Source organism: Oncorhynchus clarkii, chromosome 1 (genome assembly GCF_045791955.1).
Source record: "Oncorhynchus clarkii lewisi isolate Uvic-CL-2024 chromosome 1, UVic_Ocla_1.0, whole genome shotgun sequence".
NCBI classification, from domain to species: Eukaryota; Metazoa; Chordata; class Actinopteri; order Salmoniformes; family Salmonidae; genus Oncorhynchus; species Oncorhynchus clarkii.
In genome coordinates, this window is record NC_092147.1 from 22199754 (window position 1) to 22217967 (window position 18214).

The 18214-nt window shown below is 43.8% G+C and overlaps 1 protein-coding gene across 1 annotated transcript in view; it reads right to left on the bottom strand.

Annotated features, from left to right (window-relative positions):
• Positions 1-14179: 14179 nt before the first annotated feature.
• Positions 14180-18214, bottom strand: part of LOC139386570 (NT-3 growth factor receptor-like) — a 287619-nt gene continuing 283584 nt past the window's right edge. Inside the window, exon 17 of the mRNA XM_071132265.1 lies at positions 14180-14428. Coding sequence (XP_070988366.1) covers positions 14243-14428 — 186 coding nt within the window. The 3' untranslated portion in view covers positions 14180-14242. The remainder of the gene's footprint in view (positions 14429-18214) is intronic.

Genomic DNA, 18214 nt, shown 5'->3' on the forward strand with positions numbered 1-18214 from the left:
ATTTTTGCTCACCGTTCTTGTGATCATTTTGACCCCACAGGGTGAGATCTTGAGCCCCAGATCGAGGGAGATTATCAGTGGTCTTGTATGTCTTCCATTTCCTAATAATTTCTCCCACAGTTGATTTCTTCAAACCAAGCTGCTTACCTATTGCAGATTCAGTCTTCCCAGCCTGGTGCAGGTCTACAATTTTGTTTCTGGTGTCCTTTGACAGCTCTTTGGTCTTGGCCATAGTGGAGTTTGGAGTGTGACTGTTTGAGGTTGTGGACAGGTGTCTTTTATACTGATAACAAGTTCAAACAGGTGCCATTAATACAGGTAACGAGTGGAGGACAGAGGAGCCTCGTAAAGAAGAAGTTACAGGTCTGTAAGAGCCAGAAATCTTGCTTGTTTGTAGGTGACCAAATACTTATTTTCCACCATAATTTGCAAATAAATTCATTAAAAATCCTACAATGTGATTTTCTGGATTGTTTTTCTCATTTTGTCTGTCATAGTTGAAGTGTACCTATGATGAAAATTACAGGCCTCTCATCTTTTTAAGTGGGAGAGCTTGCACAATTGGTGTCTGACTAAATACTTTTTTTTCAGAAACTCTACCAGAGTCAACATGCTGCCTGAATGACTCAACCCATAGAGTCAAATTATTTGACTCCACACTACTCATTATACAGTGCATTTATAGCACTGGATTTGACTTAATAAGTTGTAGTGTACAGACCTCCCATAGAGACATAGGAACAGCAGCCCACTATGATGTCAGACTGAGAGTTGTGAGACTGCAGAGTATGAAGAGGGGCTGAGGCTGGCTGGCAGACTAGCAGGCTGGCGGGGTGGTAAGCAGGCTGGAGTACACTTGCCCTCTCTGCTGGGGTTGTGGCTGAGGAGGTTATCAAGGTCCTGCAGGTGGAGGAGAAGGGAGAATAGACAGTGTGGGAGCCAGCCCAAGAGACACCCAGCCAGAACTAGCAGTGGAGGCAAAGTGATTTCCTGGCCTGGGATATATGAGTGTGATGACAGCTGAGGCTATATCATGCTCCAGCCTGCTGGGACGAATACGACTGAATTATTCCCTTCAAGGTCAGACTAATGGTGGTCAGTTGGGCGGAGAGGGGTCGACTGAGAACTGGACTAAACTACACATGGGTAATCAACAGATGAGGATGGTGATGATGATTTATGCATTTCCCACTTCAATAAGTGATACAGCATGAATGTACCATCATCAATATACCTACACAACTCAAAAGTTGTGAACATAGAATATCATCTTTAACATGTAACACTATCATGACTGCTGCTTTCATAACACATTTATCACATAATAAAAAATACAAAATCACAATATTGGAGTTTTGTGGTTTTGATTTATTTATAGAATAGGTCTACATAAATCATTGTTGGATACATACTTAATTACAGCTGTTTTTAGTTTATAGATGATAAGTAAACAGAACACAATGGATTAAAGATGACTTACAAACAGAGGAACCATGAGTTAACTTCACACCTTATCCCCCTAATCACTCTAACAGGGGTTGGACACACCGAGAGATAGAGAGAGAAATACTAAAGAGAAATAGCAGAATCAGCGCTTAGCTAAGACTTCTCATGTGAAAAATACATTACCAATGATGCCAGAGGGCGTCACAAAGTTATTATTTCAACCGTACATAGCTTGATGGAAATGAAAACACAAAGTACTCGTCACACAGAGATAGAGAGACATTTCCATAAACCCTTGACTCAATTCCTCCAGTCACAACTCCTCAGTTAATCCCAGGTGGAGAAATAGCCGCACAGGGAACAACACTCTTATACAGTAGTTATGGCAACATACAACTGCTTCAAACATTTAAATATTGCACCATATTTCATAGGAAATATTTACTGGAAGATAAATATATTATTAAGATCAAGAAGCTATGGAAAAGTGTTGGTGTGTACAGTATAGTAGCGTAGGAAGCCTACTACATGGATAGTATAACGTATAGTTTTTTTATTTATTTTTATTGTATTTTTGCTCTTTTATACAATGTATCTGATATAGTTTGTTTCATCAGATGGAGAGTTGTATCTCCAACTCTAATCAATACTATAATCGTATCCCCATGGTTGGGTGACCTCAGTTATGCATTGCCAGTGATGTAAAAACATTGTACATAACACTGTAATATATTTCTCTCCCACCAACATTTATCGGAAGTGGGATTCATCATATTGTTCATGGGAAACTGAGTCCTGTCACGTCTCTCTTAGTTTGATCTACCTTTCCTCTTTTGCCCTCCAGCTACTGCCTCCTTTCTAGAGGTTGGCAGGAACCCTGATGGGTTGGCACTGAGACTGCCACAGCATGTCACCCAGCAGACACACATGTATCTAGACAGGCTGGACAGACTGATTGAGGTGGTCTGCTCTGCTTTGCTTTGTTAGAGAGTAAAGTGATGATGGAATCAGTGAGGCTGTGCCATGATGTTCAGATGAGATGATATACTGTGCTGTCTGTGTCTGGACTTGTCCTGATGCTCACAACCTCTCAGACAGGTTTAGCTGGCTTCAAAGCAGAAAGCATTGTGCCGTGCACGCTGACGGCTTTGTAGGGTTTCCTGGATAGGCTCCTTTGTGGATGAAAGCCCTGGGGGCTGAGGGGGGGGGAGAGGCATTTTGTTCTGAGTGAAATGTAAAATGTGGAGCTTTGCTATGTTCTCTCTGCCTAATAAAATCAATCAAACGCTTGGCAGCCTTAGTCTGATCAGTACAAAAGGTGGGACTAGAAATGACAGAGTGGATGACACACTGTGTCCGCTCAGCAGAGGCAGTAGACCCATGTACAAACTAATAACACACACACACACACACACACACACACACACACACACACACACACACACACACACACACACACACACACACACACACACACACACACACACACACACACACACACACTGAGATCTTGATTACAGAGTACCATTTCCCATGGAATATGAAATCACTCACACTATATACCAGGGATGATCAACTAGATTCTCCTTGAGCGGATGGTCAAGGGGCCAGAACATAATTACAAATCATTTGTAAACTGCAAATTGACCACAAGAAGCCCAAACGGATATAGTATTGAACTAAAACAGAATAATTTCAAACCTCTCTATTGTGCTTGGGAATACTTTGGAACAGATATCCAAAATTAAAATAACTTGGGGGGGGGGGGCAAATAACATCACCTGCCACCAGTTGGGAAACCCTGCTATATCCCCTAAACTTGAACATTCTATAGCCTTGTATATCATAGCCACTGCCTTTCCCAACAGAACCAACCTAAATACCATATTGTGATGAAAATGCATGGACGTGTATCAGAAGGAAGTATAGTTATGGTGTATAAAAGAAAGAGAGTTAGGTTTTCAAAATGTCATGCAATGAGGCTAATAGTGTCTGATCTGAATGTGTCAGAGCCTCCATCTCTCTCTCTCTCTGCCTGTCTCGTCCTTCTGTCCCTGCTGGGAGCTTCTAACCAGGCTTGTCTGCATGGTGTCAGTGCAGGTGCCTGCCTCTGAGGACGGCCACCCTCTATCTCCTCAGCACAGATGCTAATGGAGAATCAGGAAGCATGCTATGTACTTCATCCTTATTCTGAAACATTACAGCAGTGTCTGCCACTCCCTTAATCCAACACACTTTAATAAAATGCTCTCATCATCAACAAACAGTGAGTGTGCTACGAAATGTGGACTTTCTTTTATGGCTTTGGCCTACTTGTGTTATTTTGCAGCAATGTAAACTCAGCAAAAAAGAAACGTCCTCCCACTGTCAACTGCGTTTATTTTCAGCAAACTTAACACGTGTAAATATTTGTATGAACATAAGATTCAACTACTGAGACTTAAACTGAACAAGTTCCACAGACATGTGACTAACAGAAATTGAATAATGTGTCCATCAACAAAGGGGGGGGGGGGGGGTCAAAAGTAACAGTCAGTATCTGGTGTGTCCACCAGCTACATTAAGTACTGCAGTGCATCTCCTCCTCATGGACTGCATCAGATTTGCCAGTTCTTGCTGTGAGATTTTACTCCACTCTTCCACCAAGGCACCTGCAAGTTCCCAGACATTTCTGGGGGGAATGGCCCTAACCCTCCAATCCAACAGGTCCCAGGCGTGCTCAATGGGATTGAGATCCGGGCTCTTCGCTGGTCATGGCAGAACACTGACATTCCTGTCTTGCAGGAAATCACGCACAGAACGAGCAGTATGGCTGGTGGGTCATGTCAGGATGAGCCTGCAGGAAGGGTACCACATGAGGGAGGAGGATGTCTTCCCTGTAACGCACTGCGTTGAGATTGTCTGCAATGACAACAAGCTCCAGAGTGTAACGTCATTCCTTTGACGATAAACGCAAATCCGACCATCACCCATGGTGAGACAAAACAGCGACTCATCAGTAAAGAGCACTTTTTGCCAGTCCTGTCTGGTCCAGCGATGGTGGGTTTTTGCCCATAGGCAACGTTGTTGCCGGTGATGTCTGGTGAGGACCTGCCTTACAACAGGCCTACAAGCCCTCAGTCCAGCCTCTCTTAGCCTATTGCGAACAGTCTGAGCACTGATGGAGGGATTGTGCGTTCCTGGTGTAACACGGGCAGTTGTTGTTGCCATCCTGTACCTGTCCCTCAGGTGTGATGTTCGGATGTACCGATCCTGTGCAGGTGTGGTTACATGTGGTCTGCCACTGCAAGGATGATCAGCTGTCCGTCCTGTCTCCCTGTAGTGCTGTCTTAGGTGTCTTACAGTACGGACATTGCAATTTATTACCCTGGCCACATCTGCAGTCCTCATGCCTCCTTGCAGCATGCCTAAGGCACATTCACACAGATGAGCAGGGACCCTGGGCATCTTTCTTTTGGTGTTTTTCAGAGTCAGTAGAAAGGCCTCTTTAGTGTCCTAAGTTTTCAAAACTGTGACCTTAATTGCTTACTGTTTTTTTCTTAATGACCGTTCCACAGGTGCATGTTCATTAATTGTTTATGGTTCATTAAACATGCATGGGAAACAGTGTTTAAACCCTTTACAATGAAGATCTGTGAGTTTATTTGGATTTTTACGAATTATCTTTGAAAGACAGGGTCCTGAAAAAGGGACGTTTCTTTTTTTGCTGAGTTTATATTCAACAGACCTCCCACTGTTCCTGTGAATTGAGGGTTTTGTGGACGGGTAGAGAGAAATGGTATCTATCTGGGATTTAGTTACATCTAGTGGCCTCACTAGGACTGAGATGAGGAAGTTTAATGAAACCCCCATTGCTATCAGCTCCAAGCAGGAAGCAGCTCAGTGCAGCTTGAGTGGAAAAGGTCAAACACTATGTGCCCTGCCTAAGATCCCTAGCCATATCCTCTCCCAATAGTCTACAATAGCACATCTAGTCTACAACAACAAGAGACTACAGGCAGCGTAAGATAATGAAAAAAAACCAGTGACTTTCTTCTCAAAACAAACTAGAATATTTAGCGATGGCAACACTCTGTGAGCTGAAGTGGGGGTTAGTTTTATCTTTGATCCTGCTGTTACAGCCCATGAATTGACACAATAATCAGAGATTGTTCTATTCTTGAAACAGCCAGACGCTCCTCTCATAGTAGGTATTGCATTTAGAAGTTAAACTTCAAAGCTGCGCTTAGTGCGGGGCCGACTGTTAAGCAAATAAATTAAAGGTGAAGACCATTTAAATAAAGACACTCCTGGTTGTAATCATACTGAAAACACGAAGGTCCTCTGCAAGCTGACTAACAGAGAAAGAGGACTGAATAATAGATTGAAGACAGTAAAGCAGGTTTTAAAATCTCTCTCTCCCCTTCTCTCTCTGCTCTGACTGGCACTCATTGTTCTGTGGTGTAATGCTTTACATCCTCTCTCTGTGGTGGAAAAAACAGAGAAACTATTGGCCCTGTAGTCAACAGAGAGAGAGGCAGAGCCCTAAACACAGCTATCGGCACTGGCCCTCTGGCCCAACCCTTCCCACTGGAGCAGCCAGCCAGGAAGAGGCAGGGGAGGAGAGGTGGGCTGGATCAGTGTTTGTTCAGTGCTTCCATTCCAGCACTCCAACATCACCTCCCACTCAGTGAGCACAAACAACATCTCCCAGAGAGAGGTACATACACGCAGGCACACAGAGAGAGGGAGAGGGCAGAGCACAGGATAGCCATAAGATTTTGCGAATGTAGTTCTTGTAATTTCTTATATCTCTTCGGAACAGTTCTATGCCAGAATGTGGAGCCCAGCGCGGTATATGGCTGGAAAAATGTACCTGTCGCTGTACTCCTAATTATCCCAAAATTATGAACGTTGAATCGAGAAGTTTGGAATACTGCATTTTTTGTTAAACTGATGTTGTCGTCAGAATGATAGGCTAGCTAATGCTATAGCAGCCCATTGGATTCCATGAAAATGTGGCGCCTAGCGTTTGGGTGAGTAACTACCAGAAGTGTTGTGGAATCCAATGGGTTGCTTTAGTATTAGCTAGCATGCTGACGAAAACAGATGTTTCATTAAAAACTAGCAGTATTTAAATCTTCTCAATGTCTTATTTTGGACAATGGGATAATTAGGTGTACAGCACCATCTCCCATCCGGGGATTGATGTATGTTTTCTGAGCGATATATCATGCCGGCCTCATTGTGTCCTGATCAGCCTGCCGTTCCGACCTTACAGGGAAGATGTACTTACAGCGACCGTAAGGTCGTAATCTTTAGACCTTACGGTCGCTGTAAGTACATCTTCCCTAAGCACAGGGGGATGCGAGGCAAGGAGGTAGGTGGATGGGAGGGTGGCCAGTGCATTCAGAGCCGTGGATTGGAGGACTGGAGATGCTTTTTGCATTCCAATGAGACTCCATCAGAAAATGTTCAGCATCAAGGTTAATCTAGATGTCAAAGTCTGCTGACAGTGGAGGAGATTGCTCCTGGGTGACATCCTGTCTGAAGTCTTAACGCTGCAGTCAATTTCATCCCTGCCTCCAGGAAATGGAGTCGGGCTTGCCATTTTTGTGGATGTATGCATCACTGTATATGGCAGGATTTTCTCGTGTTTTGTCATTATATGATGCATGTGGTATCAATGCTGTGTCTGAATGCATCTAGGACAACAGTCGGATCAACTGTGATTGGCTAATTCTTTCAAACAAGCTCGGCCCAAAAAAACACAACATGTAAAGTCAAGGTAAATCAGTGCAAAACTGCTATATATAGTTATATATCATAGGACTAACATCTGACAGAAAATGGCATCACAAAATCTTATTTGAACTTTTCTTCAAAATATCTATCTTCTGAACCTGTACGGTTTTACTGAAGTCTCCAAGATAAAAGAGGTAACTGCTGGTTTCTAGTCTCATAAAGGAAGAGGTGTTTCTAAAATCAGACACATAATGATTTATTAAATGCTTTGAAGGTAAGTCAAAACATATGAATTATGTAGGGAAGCATTGTTGGTTGGATAGCTGTTCTGCAACACCAGCACTTTTGCTGACTCCATAGCGCATAAGATATTCATCCTGTCCACAATTCAGTAACATTACCTTATTGAAAATTATGAACGTAGCAGCAAAACTTGATAAGCTGGCAACAAGAAAGTATCTTAGACTATGTTTCTGGTGTAAGCTTGCAGTTCCAGCTGAGTGTATGGGGACTATTGAAGACAGGCAGGCAGGCAGGCCGTGTGTGCGTCTGTGGTGTAGCAGCCTAGCTCCACAAGCCCCTGGGTTATGAAGTGCTCAAAGAGAGCTCATTTCAACTGCAATGTTCCGCTTTTCTGCTTCCCTCCTCACTCCTCCCTCCTCCCCATCATGATTAAGGTCTTAAACCCCTCATCAATCGTCAGCCTCTTCACTGCAGAAGCTCTAACAGGACACCGGCAGCCTGCTCTGTTCTGCTCTCCTATCTGCTCTGTTCTGCTCTCATATCTGCTCTGTTCTGCTCTCCTATCTGCTCTGTACTGCTCTGGCCAATAGACAGCACTATGCATTGCCACGGGAAGATGTTTGGAGGTGGGGAGGTTGCGATTTTTACCTTGTTCGCCCTACAGACAGCTGTCTCGGTCCGCTAATACAGGACTAATAAAGGCCCAGTGTACAACTTTTGTGAGAATTTATTTGATAAAAATTTGAATTAATATATTTTTGGATTGCGATTTTTCAGGGGGTGCTACAGCAACCTCAGCACCCCTAATTCCCACGGCTATGGTGCTATGTCCCTGTGCTAAAACATGCAAGCATATGACCTTGCACCATCAAAGCTCTGCTCTGCCCTCCTCTCTATAGCTTCTGACCTGCAGGGATTACCCCCAGCATGGCCATCAAATGTAAGGGATATCTTAAAGCTGGGGCCAAAAACTCATTTCATTGGTCAGAGTGAGCTGCAACCTTTGGAGCTGCCCCACTGTCCACCTCTTCCCTGTCACTGTCACTCTCCATGGATGATCTCTCCACTCAGTCACACACCATCTCAGGCCATCTCTGGTATTCTTAGAAACAACTAATTCATCTATTTCCTCTCTGATGGCTCTGGGGGATAAATAATAAATATACTTCACATAAAGACACGTTGCCCTCCAACGCTCTCTCTCTACCCTCAATAGCCCTCTAAAAGTCCCCCATGCACCGTCTTCCCCCCCGCTTCCTCTACCATCAGTACTAAAGCATACTCTGTCCAAGTGTCGTTGACAAGGTAAATGGGGTTAATGCTTGGCTCTGGCGGTGGCCTGTCTGTCACAATCACACACCTAATGATGGGAGTAATCCTGAGGATACAGTGACAGGAGATGTGATGTCCCACTTCCAGGCTATGAGGGGACTATGAGGGGGCTATTAGGGGACTATGAGGGGGCTATTAGGGGACTATGAGGGGGCTATAAGGGGACTTTGAGGGGGCTATACGGGGGCTATGATGGGGCTACGAGGGGACTATGAGGGGGCTATAAGGGGGCTATGAGGGGGCTATGAGGGGGCTACAAGGGGACTATAAGGGGGTATGAGGGGACTTTGAGGGGGCTATGAGGGGACTATAAGGGGACTATGAGGGGCTATGAGGGGACTATGAGGGGCAGTAAGAGGGCTATGAGGGGGCTATAAGGGGAATATGAGGGGGCTATGAGGGGCTATGAGGGGGATATGAGGGGGCTATAAGGGAACTATGAGGTGGCTATAATGGGACTATGAGCGGGCTATGAGGGGACTTTGAGGGGGCTATGAGGGGACTATAAGGGGACTATGAGGGGGCTATGAGGGGACTATGAGGGGCAATAAGAGGGCTACAATGGGACTATGAGGGGGCTATTAGGGGACTATGAGGGGCAGTAAGAGGGCTATGAGGGGGCTATAAGAGGGATATAAGGGGACTATGAGGTGGCTATAATGGGACTATGAGCGGACTATGAGGGGACTTTGAGGGGGCTATAAGGTGGCTATGAGGGGGCTACAAGGGGACTATGAGGGGGCTACAAGGGGACTATGAGGGGGCTACAAGGGGACTATAAGGGGGTATGAGAGGACTTTGAGGGGGATATGAGGAGACTATCAGGGGACTATGAGGGGGCTACGACGGGACTATGAGGGGGCTGTGAGGGGATATGAGGGGGCTATGAGGGGGATATGAGGGGGATATGAGGTGGCTATGAGGGGACTATGAGGGGACTACGACGGGACTATGAGGGGGCTATGAGGGGACTATGAGTGGGCTATGAGGGGACTATGAGGGGACTTTGAGGGGGCTATAAGGGGACTATGAGGTGGCTAAAATGGGACTATGAGCGGGCTATGAGGGGACTATAAGGGGGCTACCAGGGGACTATAAGGGGGTATGAGGGGACTATGAGGGGGCTATGAGGGGCAGTAAGAGGGCTATGAGGGGGCTATAAGAGGGCTGTGAGGGGATATGAGGGGGCTATGAGGGGGATATGAGGGGGATATGAGGTGGCTATGAGGGGCAATAAGAGTGCTATGAGGGGCTATAAGAAGGCTATGATGGGGCTATAAGAGGGCTATGAGGGGGCTATATAAGGGGACTATCAGGGGGCCATCAGGGGACTATCAGGGTGCTACGAGGGGACTATCAGGGGGCTATCAGGGGACTATCAGGGGGCTATGAGGGGACTATCAGGGGGATATGAGGGGACTATCAGGGGATATGAGGAGACTATCAGGGGACTATCAGGGGAATGTCAGGGGGATATGAGGGGACTATCAGGGGGATATGAGGAGACTATCAGGGGACAATCAGGGGGCTATGAGTGGGCTATCAAGGGGCTGTCAGGGGACTTTGAGGGGGCTATGAGGGGACTATCAGGGGACTATCAGGGGGCTATGAGGGGACTATCAGGGGGCTATGAGGAGACTATCAGGGGGCTATGAGGGGACTATCAGGGGACTATCAGGGGGCTATGAGGAGACTATCAGGGGACTATCAGGGGGCTATGAGGAGACTATCAGGGGACTATCAGGGGGTTATGAGTGGACTATCAGGGGGCTATCAGGGGACTATCAGGGGGCTATCAGGGGACTATCAGGGGACTATCAGGGGGCTAGGAGTGGACTATCAGGGGACTATCAGGGTGCTATGAGTGGACTATCAGGGGGCTATGAGTGGACTATGAGGGGGCTATGAGGGGACTATCAGGGGGCTATGAGTGGACTATCAGTGGGCTGTCAGGGGACTATCAGGGGGCTGTCAGAGGACTATCAGGGGGCTGTCAGGGGACTATCAGGGGGCTATGAGGGGACTATCAGGGGACTATCAGGGGGCTATGAGTGGACTATCAGGGGGCTATCAGGGGGATATGAGGAGACTATCAGGGGGCTATGAGTGGACTATCAGGGGACTATCAGGGGACTATCAGGGGGCTATGAGGAGGCTATCAGGGGACTATCAGGGGGCTAGGAGTGGACTATCAGGGTATCAGGGGGCTATGAGTGGACTATCAGGGGACTATCAGGGGGCTAGGAGTGGACTATCAGGGGACTATCAGGGTGCTATGAGCGGACTATCAGGGGGCTAGGAGTGGACTATCAGGGTATCAGGGGGCTATGAGTGGACTATCAGGGGACTATCAGGGGGCTAGGAGTGGACTATCAGGGGACTATCAGGGGGCTATGAGTGGACTATCAGTGGGCTGTCAGGGGACTATCAGGGGGCTAAAGTAAATGTCAATTGTTTTTTATTTCAGTGATTCATTATGAAATATTGTAATGAAACTATCTAATGTGAATGACTGAAAATACTATATCAGACAATCAATGTGTAGTGTTCTTTATGTTATTAGAAATGTCATCGCCTTGTAACACCAATGCCTAAATGTTCCTTTCCTCAAAGTTTACTATACTTGTAAACATTTTCAATCTAGTGTTGTGCAGACTGTTGATAAACATGTCTCTGAGTCTGTTGGTTCCTATAGGATCTTTTTGCAACATCCTCAGAAGTGACATTTGTCTGTTTCCTTCCAATTAGGACCTAATCCGGCATGAATGGGCTCTGTGCACTCCATTTGATGAGTAAAAGTCACCCTATGTTATTTTCTTTAAATTATAACGTGTTTGTAAAGTGTGCCTCTATTTGAGCCTGTGCTGGATTTGTGTACTCATCCATGGAGAAGGTGTTAGGAAAGGAAGAGGGCAGAGTTGTTAACTAGCGGAGATTCAATCATAGGAAGGAGCAGGATAGGGTTGTGTGGTGTACTACCAGGGGAAATCTCCTCGTTTACTTTGCCTGGGAGATCAGGATGCATGCAGGTCCATTGTGAAGTCATTGAATGCAGACAGTCAGTCAATGTAGACAGTCAGTCAATGCAGACAGTAGGCAGCAGCAGGCCTGAAGACAGACAGGAATATTAAAAGAAGTGGCATCTTATCGCACATAACCATGTCGGAGTCACACCACTGTCGTGGAAAGCTTCTGCAATCCCCCCTCTGTGCTCTGTCATACAGAGACAACTACTGGATTTTTCAAAATATGAAGAGAAGGAATAAACTAAGAGACCAGATTACAAATGTTCCAGTCACTTTCCATTCCTATAGTCGGATGCAGCTCGGAAACTTTGCAGATGTGAACTCAGAGATTAAGGCGAAGAAGAGTTTTTGCGATGTTGTGATGAGTAGGCAGAAAATGGAAACGCTTCTTTTGAAGTACTTGCAAAAAAAGATGAGAAAACGTTGAGTATGTCGCCATTCTAACATGAAGGAACTTTTCATTGAAATAAAAGTACATTATTTGTACGTTTTGACCAGAGAATTCATATTGAAACTTTTAAAATACATTTTTGTTGAAGTAGACAAATGATTGTGTACATAAATGTTAATATGAAAATGATCACAAAATAATATCTCTCCTTGTTAAAGAAAATGAAGATAGGCAAAACATGGTGCCAGTATGGCTCAGCATTGAATAATTATGGATGTATCCTTGGGGTGTTATTGAGACCAAACACAACCTTGAATGATTCACATTACTCAGCAAAAGCAGCAGCAGCGAGAGAGAGGAGAGAGGGAGAGAGAGCACTTTCTCCCGAAGCCCCAGTGTTTGTCATCACAGTGCAATGTTTCAAACAGCCCCCATAGCTACAGAGTGCTCTATCACTACTACTTAATGAATGATTCACGTCACTGTGTTTTGCCATGTTTGCTATTGTTTAACATTGGGAGAGCTGTGGAACATAAAGGATCGTTTGCTTAATGGAACTTTGTGCACGTTGAGAGAAGAAAACATTCTCAAGCCTGCATTTGATGAATGCTTTAACTTGAATCTAAGTGTTTAGAGTATGGAAAATGAGAGGAAGGTACTGCACTAATGTACAGTGTTACAATGTGTATAATGTCCAGTAGTGCATTGCCTATTGTATAAACTGACATAATTGAAACATCAGGGTCATGACTATTTGAAGGCAGTTGAATAACATTATTCACAACCTGGAAAACAAGATGAAGTATACTACAATGTCATAAAAATGTACTTTTTAGGAGGCAGCAACTGACAGCTAATAATGCAATATCATAGCTATAGCTCTTTTCACTGGCTAGATGTACTGTACATGAGATACATGACTATTACTAGAATACACTGAAAGAACAAAACAATGAGCTGGGATGAGAGGGAGTGGGGGCCTATGTAAGATCTTCACAATCACTTTCTACTTTGCTGTATGCTTCTTGCTGAAAGTCTGTCCTGATTACTCTACTGAGTCTAAATCCTCTTTATGTCACATCCTAACATCCTGACTCACAATGTCACATTATAATCACATGTTCAAAATGATAAGCATAAATAAAAGTAGATGAAATTCATTAAAACCAACAGAAATAACATAGTAACAAAAAATGAAAGATTATCAAAATATCTATAGAATTCACTCACCATAACAACACATCAAGAAACTAAAATAGTCTAAATAGGAAATGAAATAAGTTAACATATTTTTTGTGACATAGAAATGTACAGTATATACATTCAATTTTAAATTAAGATGTCTGTGTTGATTGGTGGCTCTGTCTTTTCTATGAGTTCCACGTCTCATTGAAAAGCTGTTTCCCATCAGTAACTAATCACCTCGTTGGATCCAGAGTCAGAAGATAGATCCAGCCAATCAGAGTGCAGTAAGGCCTACTTTAATAAGTCCCTGCCAATTGTCTGACTTGCCAAAATCAAGCAGTCATCTCCAACATGTGACATACTGTACCTTTAGCGAGAAACATGGCAGATATCCACACTTTGAAAATAAAAATAAATTAAAAATATATATAATATATATTTATAAAAGGAAAAAGAAAATCACCTGGGGAGTTTGATCTTCTGTCAAGATGGCAGGATCCCAAAAGCAAAACAAATTTCCAGGGTTTTCAGCTTTTTTAAATGTAATTTGTTTGGTGTTTTTTTTGGTCGTTTTCTTCCTGTTTTTTGTTTTTGTTTTTTTGTGATACTTTAAGTTGGCTGTTTTTATGAAAAACTTGAAGTATGTCCTCTTCATATAGTATACAGCAACTGTACATTTTTGAATGCAGGTAAACAAAATGTAAAAGTGCTTTTTTTTAAGACTGTTATCCAGTGTATCGAAAGGAGTAGCAGGCACTTAAGTCCATCCCCATTTTGTAGGTGTTTGCCAGTGGAGCAATAAGGTACTCGTTGCTTGAGTTATTCCTGGGTTTTTATTCATCTGTTGGGTAGAGACAGACAACAAAACAGACAGATCGACAAAACTCAACATACACTAGCCCAGGATGTCCAGGTAGACAGGTGTGGCTTTTCCCAAGGCATAAAGGATTTTCTGGATGTCCTTGATGTTCAGCCTCTGCTGGGGCTCCCTCTGCCAGCAACCCAACATGATGTCATACACCTCCTTGGGACAAGCTCGTGGCCTCTCCAGAACCCGTCCTTGCGTAATACACTCGATGACCTGGGGTAGGAGAATGAGAGAGATCGAGAGAGAGAGTGGGGTCACTCATTACAACCCAAATTTGAGCATTATTCTGTTTGTCAAAAGCATAACAAGCCATTTACAGGCAGAATTAGGTTTTGCTTAATCAGCGTTGTTGGCACCCCCGAGGCTATGGCACCACACTATTTGTACAGCAGTAATTATATGAGTGCAATGTCAAGGTCATAAAGCAGGTTTCAAAGTATGAGGTTTTGTAGTACACATAAACAAACAAACTTGCAGTGTAGTCAGCGTAGTGTAGTTCATGCAATATCCCTGCGTCAGACATGCCTGTTAGGGACATGCAGAGTAGGGTTGAATATTTTCTTGGTGTTTTACAAATGTTCCCTCGCAAGAATAAATCCCTTTTTTTCTGGGTAACCCAATATTTCCCAACAAAACTGGAAGTGTCATTATAAAGCATAAAAAGCATATAAATATGTCTGGATTTGATTCGAGCATTTATTGTTTTGAAACTTCAAGCCTGATGCTACCTGAGCTTGATGAGCCATACATTAAAGACATTTTATGAGCCCAAGCCCAAAAAAGTCCAACTGAGCGTGTCATTATCCAGTAGGCCTACATAGCCTATTATATATAGGCTACAGAAAACAGATAAGCCCATTAATGTAGCTATGCTCTCTTGGGTAAATAAACGATACAAGCTCCAGTAGGCTAATCTTTGAGGGTGGACTGTATTACTGTACTGTATTGTATTATGCCATATTATATGTCTGAAATGATGCTCCTCGTTCAAACTATCAAGCTGAGAGAGAACATGCAACGATGGTGCAGGACATGCTGCCTTCAAAGTTACAATTATAGGATAACAAATCTGGTTGAATTTGGAAATATCATAGGGCCTATTTTACCTTTTACAATTAGTAGGCTGACGCATATCTTTCATAATATTTCCCCTAATGTTGTGCGGCATGCGTATTAGCCTACTTCCTATTTCTCCTTGCTTCATTCCTTCCTCACTTTCAACAATTAAATGAAATACATTTTGATGTCCTTATCTTCATCATTGTAATGACATGCTTGAATAATTTCCGACTAGACTAAGATGCAGACTGCCTTCACCTCTCTTCACGAAGATTGAATGGTTATGGGTGACATGTGTAAATAAATAACAGATTCAGCCTACCACCATCAAGCATTCTCTCCTCCCCTCTTGAGTTCTATTGGCTGCTGTACTTAACATTCAGCCAACAAGAGCTTGCATCCCTCTTCGAATAATCTATTAGTAGTTTTTCCAGCAAGCTATTCTAGGTTAGCTTTTTGCGGGACTCTACGAGCTAAGGAGTGTTTTTTAAGGCCAGCGGTGCACAGGTGCATATTGCAAAAGAGATAGAGGCACTTGAATAACCCATCATTCATTAGATATATGGCTAATACTGCATCAAATGTATTACGTGAAAGGGTATGATAAGACATCTATATGAAAATAATGATCTATTTTGGATGCAATTTGAATGGAATTGATGGAGAGAGAGAAAGACCGCGAGAGCGTCGGCTGATTTAAAGCAACTAAACTCAGCAAAAAAGAAATGTCCGCTCACTGTCATCTGCGTTTATTTTCAGTAAACTTAACATGTGTAAATATTTGTATGAACATAACAAGAGTCAACAACTGAGACATAAACTGAACAAGTTCCACTGACATGTGACTTACAGAAATGAAATAATGTGTCCCTGAACAAAGGTGGGAGGTCATAATTAAAAGTAACATTTCTGGGGGGAATGGCCCTAGCCCTCACCCTCCGATCCAACAGGTCCCAGACGTACTCAATGGGATTGAGATCCGGGCTCTTTGCTGGCCATGGCAGAACACTGACATTCCTGTCTTGCAGGAAATTACGCACAGGAGCCTGCAGGAGGATGTCTTCCCTGTAATGCACAGCGTTGAGATTGCCTGCAATGACAACAAGCTTAGTCCGATGATGCTGTGACACAACGCGCCAGACCATGACGGACCCTCCACCTCCAAATCGATCCCGCTCCAGAGTACAGGCCTCGGTGTAATGCTCATTCCTTTGACGATAAACGCGAATCCGACCATCACCCCTGGTGAGACAAAACCGCGACTCGTCAGGGAAGAGCACTTTTTGCCAGTCCTGTCTGGTCCAGCGACGGTGGGTTTGTGCCCATAGGCAACGTTGTTGCTGGTGATGTCTGGTGAAGACCTGCCTTACAACATGCCTACAAGCCCTCAGTAAAGCATCTCTTAGCTTATTGCGAACAGTCTGAGCACTGATGGAGGGATTGTGCTTTCCTGGTGTAACTCGGGCAGTTGTTGTTGCCATCCTGTACCTGTCCCGCAGGTGTGATGTTCAGATGTACCAATTCTGTGCGGGTGTTGTTACACGTGGTCTGCCACTGCGAGGACGATCAGCTGTCCGTCCTGTAGCGCTGTCTTAGGCGTCTCACAGTACGGACATTGCAATTTATTGCCCTGGCCACATCTGCAGTCCTCATGCCTCCTTGCAGCATGCCTAAGGCACGTTTACGCAGATGAGCAGAGACCCTGGGCATCTTTCTTTTGGTGTTTTTCAGAGTCAGAAGAAGAGGCCTCTTTTGTTTCCTAAGTTTTCATAACTGTGACCTTAATTGCCTAAGCTGTAAGTGTCTTAACGATCGTTCCACAGGTGCATGTTCATTAATTGTTTATGGTTCATTGAACAAGCATGGAAAACAGTGTTTAAACCCTTTACAATGAACATCTGTGAAGTTATTTGGATTTTAAGGAATTATCTTTGAAAGACAGTGTCCTGAAAAAGGGACGTTTTGTTTTTGTTGCTGAGTTTATATTCGAGTGATATGCTGCAACAAAAATGTGCAATTAAAATATGGTGGCCCCCGAAATCCAGATCGAGATGTGTAAATTCGAAATGCGTTCAGTCCTTATATTACTGTAGCATAGGCTATGTTGTAGAAAATGTAGGCCTACCTGTCACAAGACAAAGAGTTACCATGATGAGATGATACATGCATTGTGAACTGTGCTCCTACTGAGATGCGCTGTCTGTCCCCACCCCGAGCAGACAGTAGAGAGTAGGCCATAGAGAAGCCAGATTTAATGTATATATTTTAACAGTTCCATTTCGTGATGCTGTTCATATAAATCATTTATTATAATTTACCGGTTTCTCACAGTTATTTATCCCGGGAAATGTGAGTGGGTTTGGGCAGGAAATCTCGGTATATCTCGGTAACCTCGTTTCCCGGTATTCAACCCTAATGCAGAGAGTTTGGCCACTGCAGTTTCTGAATTATAATGAATTTACATGACACTTCAACATTATCTGGCAGACATGTTAGCTCCCCTTTAACATTATATGGGGAATATTAAAACTTTGTATAAATTGTATAAAACCAAATGTCTAGAATGTGCATTATGATGCATTTACATGACACTACAACATTATATGGCAGCCATGTTAGCTCCATAGAGGTCTTATTAAATTAATGAGTATTCTAATTCCTAATTCTATGGTTCATTCCCCATTAACATTACACAGGGAATATTTAAACATTGTAACTGAACGTTCTAGAATAAGAACATTCAACATTCTTAAAGTTGGCCTAACTCTCTAAATATATGGCTCTGGGGACATGTTTCATTTCACAGGTGATCCCTTTGGGATAGGGGGGAAATTGGGTCTCTATGAGTTGTATTGATCTGTGTTTGTTCGGTGTGTTCTGTTGAATGGCTATGAGAATAACTGCCTCACGTTCCCATCCACAGACACACACACAAAGGAA